General features: G+C 36.7%; 1 protein-coding gene across 1 annotated transcript; it reads left to right on the top strand.

Annotated features, from left to right (window-relative positions):
- The first annotated feature begins 3,578 nt into the window (after window positions 1-3,578).
- LOC124413082 (major facilitator superfamily domain-containing protein 10) lies at window positions 3,579-6,592 on the top strand. Its single transcript, XM_046893430.1, has 7 exons — window positions 3,579-4,547; window positions 4,660-4,922; window positions 5,106-5,397; window positions 5,555-5,775; window positions 5,919-6,009; window positions 6,141-6,278; window positions 6,374-6,592. The coding sequence occupies exons 1-7, from the start codon at window positions 4,289-4,291 to the stop codon at window positions 6,466-6,468; spliced, it is 1,359 nt and encodes a 452-aa protein (XP_046749386.1). The 5' UTR covers window positions 3,579-4,288; the 3' UTR covers window positions 6,469-6,592.
- The last annotated feature ends 2,581 nt before the right edge of the window (window positions 6,593-9,173 follow it).

Below are 9,173 nucleotides of genomic sequence, written 5' to 3' on the forward strand. Positions count from 1 at the left end.
ATTATATTTTTTCAGTGAGCCTCATTGCTCGACGAATATATGTAGGTGTATGTTTGTTAACACTTCATGATATACTTTTTTCAGGCGATTACTGCTCCTCTGTATCAAAATATATAAAATAATGATCAGGGTACAATAAAGGGTAAAATTTTTAGCCAAGACTTGCAGCGTGCCAACCTATCAGACGAATATTTATAATTTAAATGGCTCCAAAACAATTTTTTAAATTTCTTGTTTTCAGGATTGATGTTTGACATATAATACATAACATATTTCATTTTTTCGCTTTATAATATGGACAATTTTCTCCGAAGTATGTAATGATAATCACCGAACGAGGTAACACAAACAGATTTACATTTAATCCTGCAATCTGAATAGTAAGTATATTAGGACTCTTACTTATATAATATGTTTCTATTTTTTAATATTTAGCACCACCAACTTGTCCAACAAGTCCTATCGCTATTTAATTAGTGCAATTGATTGATCTTCAGTCTGTGGTTTCGATTTCACAGACCATTTTTAGAGATTTCGCTATTAGTCTTGAAATTTCGTCTGAGATCTTCAGTTTTCATCAGATTTCGGTCGAAAGGACAATATTTCTTAATAAGAAAACAAGTTTTCTTTTCTATTTGAACGGACTCTAATTTCTTTCGATACAAAGAAATTTCTCTATACTTGGCAACGCTGAAGACTTGTAGTCAATATATAGGTAGGTATACCTAATTTTCTGATGCTTGCGTGTCACCAGTCGTAAGCCAATTAGTTTGAAATACGATTATATAGGTATAATTTCGTTATATGCATATATGTGTATAAATACGAATACGTATATATTCTGCTACCTGCTCAGTCCATCGCAGTAAAATTTCCCGAAATTTGAATGTACCTAGAGAAACTTGTCAGTGCGGCATAGAGCGATGTTTCAAGTACAAGAACGCGGCAATATTTCTGACCATTTCGGATTAAAATTCACAGCTAATCCGATTTTGTTCCCATCGTTGGATTTCCGTTACTGAAACGAACCCAAGTCTCTGCCTATAAATCCTTAGCTCAATTTCAAATCATGGGAAGAAAAATGAAACACATACAAGTTTTGACATTGTTCGAAATCTTCACTCGAAGGCCACGCGTTAATTGTGATTGCGAGTGGATTCGGATTCCGGTTGAATATCAAAATAATTGGCGAAACTCTTTCTGCAAATATAAAGGTGTAAGAATATCGATTGAGAACCACTTCGAGGAGGACAGCTGCAGCGTACGCTGCCCAGAGCATCTGCTGTCGGGTGGGCACGCGCTTATGTCTTCCCTTATTTCGAACTTTATGTTTCATTCTCTCTCCTCTCTCCTCTCCTTTTCTATCTTTCTCTCCTTTTCGGTCACTTTAGCCGCTTTTCATCGAATCGTTCCCTTTAAAAGCACCCTTACGGCTGCAGGCGCAGCCTAGACCCTATACTAGGTATATACCCGGTGTGTAATACCCGTGCACCCGTAGCCGAGGACTTTGTACTTTTACGCAGCCGGCTGCGTAGACCGAAAATTCTCTTTGTCCCATTGTCGGAATTTCTTCCGACGAGCTAACATTTCCAAGAAAACTTCCAGTGTTATACCTACTTGTAAGCTGCACGACGGTGAAAATTTACGCCGTACACCCGCAGTACCTGAATCCGTGCCGCGAAATATACATTATACGAATGAATATTCCACGCAAGCGAATATTATATTTTCACGCCGGTATCTATTTCTAGCGTTTGTTTCATACAGGAATCCCCGAAATTCGTGAGTGTTATTCGACACTTTCAAACCGGACACCTCAGACACGCAGTTATAGTCATATTCGAGCTTCACCGCGATTCCGGCGTACTTCCGTTCGAACGCTGAAAACACATGTTTGCATCCATCACGTGACGAGGGGGTGAAAGTTACGTCTTCTTCCCCTTTAGTGATCACCTCGTTCCTATCCACATACGCATAACGCAATTGCCAAAGAAATGTATAAACATTTTTTTCGCCAGTCGAAATGCCTCACCGTCTTAATTTTGCGTCACTTATTCGCTTGGAAAAACTTTTTTCATGAGTTTTAGCCATCAACGACGATCTCTGATTGTCTAATTGTTTATATCCATCCTTGTAATCGAATGAAATCAGGGTGGATTTTGGTCTGCTGAAGCGCTGTTTACTACCGGTCAAATGGATGCTCCAACGCGATAGTTGTGCCTGCGTTTTGGAGCAGGTGGCACAAGGCCCATCGCCTGTATATCGTATTTAAAATTTAACCAAGGGACCATCGCTTGCCATCTGGGCCTTAGGACGACGTTAGCTATACATGCGGTACGTTGAATCGGTTTCGACAGCGCGGTTGCTTCTATTCGTAGTGTATTATGTTATATGTTTAGGTATATTGCGATTGTTTTTCCACTTGAAAAATGTTATACGTGAAAAGGTATTCGACAAATTAAACAAAAAAATAAACACAACGAACTGTCTATAACTGTGTTTTACTCCGGAAAACACTTTCTGTACTTTTATACCCATATTTTCTCCGAATTATAACTCATACTACACACTCGACTAAGTCGAGTTTACAGTAGAATTTAATAACGATGGACCGCTTTAAAACTATCAGAAAACCGAATTAGTAACATGCCAACCAACTGAGATACCCAAAGTTTTCGAACCGAAATAAAATGATTAACAATCTTGGGGAGGGTATAATATTATGGACTCGATATAGGGTAAAATTTTTCACGTCTGGATCATTGAAAAACACCTTGATTTCATATCTACGCGTATACGTATTATAACGTGATTCAGAATGAGTACATCTGTATTTGCATAAAGGCCGTAATCTGAATCGTGAATTGCAGTAGCTGGTAGCAGCTCCTCGTCGTTATCGTTTAGACGGGTTAGCCGCGAGGATGAGAATCAATTTGAAAAGATCTTTGTTCAACGAGGAAGTGAACCTGAATAAATGATGTGTATGTTGAACGGTACCGGAAGCAGGCATACATAATGCCTTTAGGGTGCGCCTGCTCGAGCTATTTCTCGCTTCACTGGCAAATAAAAACAATAATAAAGCATAACTTGGCAAAGGACGTATTTTATAATTATATTACGTGATATCGCGATCGAAATTGCAAATTTACGATTAAAATCTATGCCTTAAATTGCATTTGCTTAAAATTATATGATTTTCTATAAACAATTATGTGCATTAAAGTGAAAGGCATTAATGAATATTATTGTACGTAGTATGAAGAGTAGTCAACGTATACGGCATGAGTAACAACTTTCAAAAATAACCCGGGTCAAGCGATAAGGAAAATCAATATCCACAAATAGAAAATACGTATCGATAAAGTCTAAATGACCGTCTATGTATCCGTATATTATCCGTAATTAATGCATTTTACGGATATTATACGTATTTTAGACGGTCATTTAGGCTTTGACATCTATACGTGAGTTTTATCTGGGTATGTAGTTGAATTTGATAAATCCTGACTCTTTTTTATCTTGGAAATCACAGAATTAAATAGAAGCCCTTCAACGTCGAATTACGTGCTTACGTGTTACGGATTACCGGTTTTAAAAGGCACCGGACTTTCGCGTCGTTGGCTCAGCCAATCAGAGCCATCTTTCTTCTTGACGCGATATTTTCCTTAATCAAAAGCGAGCTCGCGTTCTGATAAAGCCCTTTAGTTCGTGCTTCGTGGTTTGTTAAAAAATACGCCCGACTGCCATCTGACAGTTGTCAAATTTGCAATCATGAAGAAGAATAGGTTAGGACTTTCTCTCTTGACATTAACAACAGGTTTTCGTCGGGCAACCTCATGTGACGTGGAGGTGCCCTCGATAGAAAGTATTTCACTTAGTATCATTTTTCACTGTGAAATGGTTAGTTAGTTGCGGACCACAAAGCCGGAAACGTGACGATCGGCATGCCGCACATTTTTTGTACAACCCTACTTGGTCATTGAGATAAGGCTATCATTTTTATCCTCAAGTACCGCAATCAGAGTGTAGATCGTTGAATTAGTTTTTAATCGGTTTTACTTTATTTTATCATTTCGATCATTCTTCGTACAATTCACGGCAATCAAACGTAGTTGGAAATTCGTCAAACTTAAGGTGCGGTCGAAAATCGTCTTCCCAGTTTACATTGTAAACAAAACTCAAGAAATCACATCGTATCTAGCCATAAGAATTCTATTTTTAAAACTCGCGTCAACTAACTGGCTCGCTGAAGTAATTTTTAACCATAAAACATAAAACCTTCATCAAAATGAAGCCGGATAACAATTTCAATGTTAAGAGTACAAATGAGAATGAAGAGAATACCAAAGTCGTACGTGTTGTTTTCGTCTCGTTGCTACTCGATCTCCTCGCATTCACCATGATCCTGCCGTTACTGCCTGCTCTACTGGATCACTATGAGCAGAATGACAATAACCAAGGGCTGTACTCGAATATATTGAGTTACGTGCAAAGGGTTCAAGTGTATCTCAAGGTACCGGCAAGATTCAACTCTGTCTTGTTCGGAGGTAAGGTGTTACCGTCTCTAAAGTGCATCTGAGACTTTTAAATTTGCTACAACGCATATATTGAAGAAAATATGCATTAAACAGTTTTTAAAACTTCATTTTATTTTTCCAGGTTTCTTGGGATCCATGTATTCATTTCTACAATTTTTATCCTCACCAATCGTTGGGGCTTTATCCGATGTTTATGGACGTAGACCATTAATGCTATTATGTCTGATTGGTATCGCAGTTTCCTATCTTTTATGGGCATTATCCCATAACTTCGCCATATTCGTCTTTGCCAGATTTATCGGGGGTCTTAGCAAGGGTAATGTTAGCTTGTCCATGGCAATTATTAGCGATGTCACTTCGCCAAAATCCAGAGGAAAGGCCATGGTAAGTAACTACACTAATTTTTATCAATTCAAGATTATTGCACATTGAGTATAACGCTTTGGTCGTAAAATATCAAGTGTACAACCTTTTTATGCAATCTCTAATAAATCAAGAGTGATTCAGTGAAATAAAAATTAAGATAATATTCTAAATACTTAATTAACCATTCTCCATCATTTTCAGGCACTGGTGGGAATTGCTTTTTCAGTAGGTTTTGTTATCGGTCCAATGATAGGTGCCACATTTGCTCGTTTATCTACTGGACACAGAGAGGGACAATGGTACGCAATACCTGCATTGTTCGCCCTCTTCTTAGCCCTCAGCGATTTGCTTTATGTTGTATGTAACTTGAAAGAAAGTTTACCAGCAAAATACAGAGCGAAATCTCTTGCTATGGGAATATCAGAAGCATTAGCTTACATCAACCCTGTTGACTTGTTCCAATTCAACGGAATATCTGGCTTGTCTTCACAAGGTAAACACATAAACTCCTACTGCCTGATGTAAGAATATTTTTTCATTATTGTAGGTATTTAAATTTGATGAAGTATATATTCTAATTAATTTTCATGCAGTTTCATAAATAACTGGGCTTTACAACGGATTAAATTTTTTACATCGATCTTGTTCAGAATTACAGAGTCTTCGAAGGCTGGGTCGATCATACTTTCTGTACCTGTTCGTCTACAGTGGGCTGGAATTTACGTTAACATTTTTAACACATCATTTACTTGGATTCACTAGCATGCAGCAAGGTTGGATGTTCCTAGGGATTGGTTTGACTATGGCGATTTTACAAGGGGGTTGGGTGCGCAGAATCCCTGCTCACAAAACGAAATCCATCGCTGAATTAGTGCGTAGAATCTTATCATCTATTCTTCCTAATTATTAGATGCTTGATGTGTCGTATAATAATAGAATGTGCATGAAGGGGGCAAAATAGGTTTTTTATGCTGAACATAAGTTTGTAATATAAAAGTCACATTTTTGTTCTAGGGCTTATGGTTGGTTATCCCATCCTTTGTTTGCATTGGCATAGCTAGAGGCACTGCAATGCTGTACTTTGGAGTATTCTTATTCGCAGTTTGTAAGTTTTAATGAACACAAATGCATGATTGTTCACCACAAAGTATATTTTCCTTCAGTTATAAGCCAATTAATATTCGTATACCTGAAAACTATAAAGAGAAGTTGATGATTTCATCCGTAATATTCTAGCAACAGCCATGGTGGTAACCTGCATGATGACTCTGGTGACAAGACTGGGACCAGATAGTCAAAAGGGTTCGATAACTGGCATATTCCGTTCACTAGGAGCACTTGCCCGAGCCTGTGGTCCCATAGTGACTTCTATCGGTAACTGATAGAAAATTTATCATTAAATTCATATATTAAGGTATACAAGATACATCATGACTATGTGAAATACACTGACATCTAAATCGTTTCAGCATTCTGGAGCATTGGTAGTACCACCACATATCTAACCGGCGCACTGGCTCTGGTCGTTCCACCACTTATACTTCGGTACACTGAAACGTCCTAAACTAATTTCTTCTTATAGAGAGATCTATGGTACTTTTTGCCATCTATGTATATATTCATATACCTATATTTATTTACAACTTATTGTTAGGAAGTATCGTTAAGTTTTTCTACATCATATTTTATCAACTTATATCTACATTATATTTATACAAAAACAAGCATATGGAGCATTCCATGCTAGATCAATCTGCTGCTTTCCCATAGCTATGTTCAATATTTTCTCTTATTTTTTTTCAATTGATGTGCAACTTATCACATGTTGAATCCAGACTTTTAGTTTGTAAGTAAATGCATAACTCACACAGACTAATCGGAGAAAAAATTGCGAGTGGTAAGGATCAGCAGCAGGTCGATTTGGCGTGGCATATTTTTACATACTATATTATTAAGTAAACTATTTTTATACCAAGGTATAAATTTAGCCTGATGTATGTTTGTACGTTTTAAAATATAACGTTATTTTAACCAATGCGAAATCGTCAGACTTCTCGCGCTAAGCGATGGACTAAACCTAAATTCACATCTTATTGAAATTTTTTTCATTAGTCTTTGTCGTTACATTTTCATTCAATTCTACAGATTTATCATTATCGCACGTAAATTATATTTGTTAAATTTTATCCTAACATTTGCATGTAAACCTTATAACCGTCATAGAGTAATTTAATTTTTTTTCAACTGATTCAAACAAATTTAACCTATTCTCATAGATGTGGTTGAATTTTATTCATATAATTGGATAAAGTTATTTGGCAAGTCGAAAAGAAACAATTGAGAAAAACCAGAAGTGATGAATCCGTAAAATTAGTCATACTGCAACGAAAAATCCTGTCCGGCACCACTTCTGCACATGTAGAATTTCAGCACCTATATAGCAATTGGCCTCATTATAATTTCTTGATAAGAAGAAAAAATACGTTAACGTGATAACTAGAATATTATGCTTATTTTCAAATAATAAGCTACCCATTCTACTCCCCGAATGCGAATTGTCGGGTTTTACTAGAATAGAAAAAGTCGAAGTTATCATTCTCAATATGAATGAATCTTATTAGATTGTTTATACGTTATTGGTTGACGGACTATAGAGCGAAGAATACAAAAAATATTTTATAAATATTCTTCAACCGGAATTGGTGCAATGCTGTAAGAATGCAGATGAATGGTAAAACAGGCGCAGTCTATCGCGCTTACAAGGAACACGTCTCAATGTGCCAATGGAGATTTTGATCATGTATTTTTTTTTTGGGTAGTCGGAGGTCCCAATAAGAAAACCATTAGAACGTTTGCTTGCAAATTCAGATTTTCAAGAAATATGAATTTGCAGGCAAACGGTCTTAGGGTTTTCGTATTAATAAATAAAAATATATGATCAAAACCCCACGCTGGCACATTGAAATGTGTTCCTTGTTAGTCGGAATGATTTTCCAGCCTGTTTCTTCAACCGAAAATAATGCACATATCTCAATTTCCTGCATGAAATATCGATGTTCGTCACACAATATTGCAAACTGTTGAAAATTTTGACAGCCTTAGTGCTAGCAATCATACATTCGTAGTAATATGTGGATAACGACTGTGATGCATGGAAAGTAGAGCAAAAAAATAAATATATGCGTACTTTATATCTTTCACTGCATCAACACCCGGTAGATTTACGCGTAGATTTATTCGACGAATAGGTATTCATCCGCCATAAGGAAAAAAGATCAAATTAATTATTTGCATTCAGTTCAGGTACATATACATATATGTATATAGATTCATGTATATTATATGTAGATTTACGCTTGGATTTATCCAACGCAAAGGTATTCATCAGACGTATGAGGAACTGATTGAAATTAATTTTCCTCGTTCAGTTCAGGCGGAAGTACACAGGTATGCACACATATAAATATGTGAATATAACTTCTTACTAGGGAAGGATCGGGCAGATGAATTGAGTTACGGTTAGACACTCGAATCCGCGTGATTTCAGTCAAGGCAGGTAGTAATAAGGTCCCGTTAAGCTCGGGTGCCAAAACGTTCAGACTTCCGCGAAATCGAATGGTTAGAAATTGACTAAAATCAGTAACAGACACTGCTGCTGAGAAACAACTGATTGAGTTGCCAAGTGGTCAGCGCTCGGGATTCTCATCTCGGTGCCTCATATTTCAAAATCGTACAGCTTTTCTTTTCACTTTTCCATTTTCGATTATAATCGAACAGGCGACCGACAATTGTATCGTTGATGTTACTTTTCCTTTGAATGAAGAACGGTGTAGGAAGTTTTTTTTTTTTTAAACCAAGATAAAGTGCCAGGGGGTATAGAAAGTAAATCGAATAATCGGCTTTATTAAATTGAAAAATTGGATACTTGACAAACATTTCACGTGAGTAGTGATAAGGGTAAATTTCATATTTATTTTTCATGGCAGTTTCTCGGCGGGAGGGTTACAATTCTATGCCTGTCGATCCAATGGGACACTGATTTGCCAAAATTCGTAAACGACGATTGTTTAATATGCATAGGATGCACGAAATGGTGCAATGAAAAAAAAAGTTTGGATGCAATCTTTTTTATTCTTAAGATCTACAGTACTTTGTACAAGAACGGGTTTATTTTTTTGAAACACTCAGAGACTCAGAATTTCAGTCTTATTTTTGAAATTCCCTGACTTTTTCCTGTTGTAAGAAATTTCAAGAGTTCTCCTGTTTTCC

This window comes from Diprion similis, chromosome 12 (genome assembly GCF_021155765.1).
Source record: "Diprion similis isolate iyDipSimi1 chromosome 12, iyDipSimi1.1, whole genome shotgun sequence".
Lineage (NCBI taxonomy): Eukaryota > Metazoa > Arthropoda > Insecta > Hymenoptera > Diprionidae > Diprion > Diprion similis.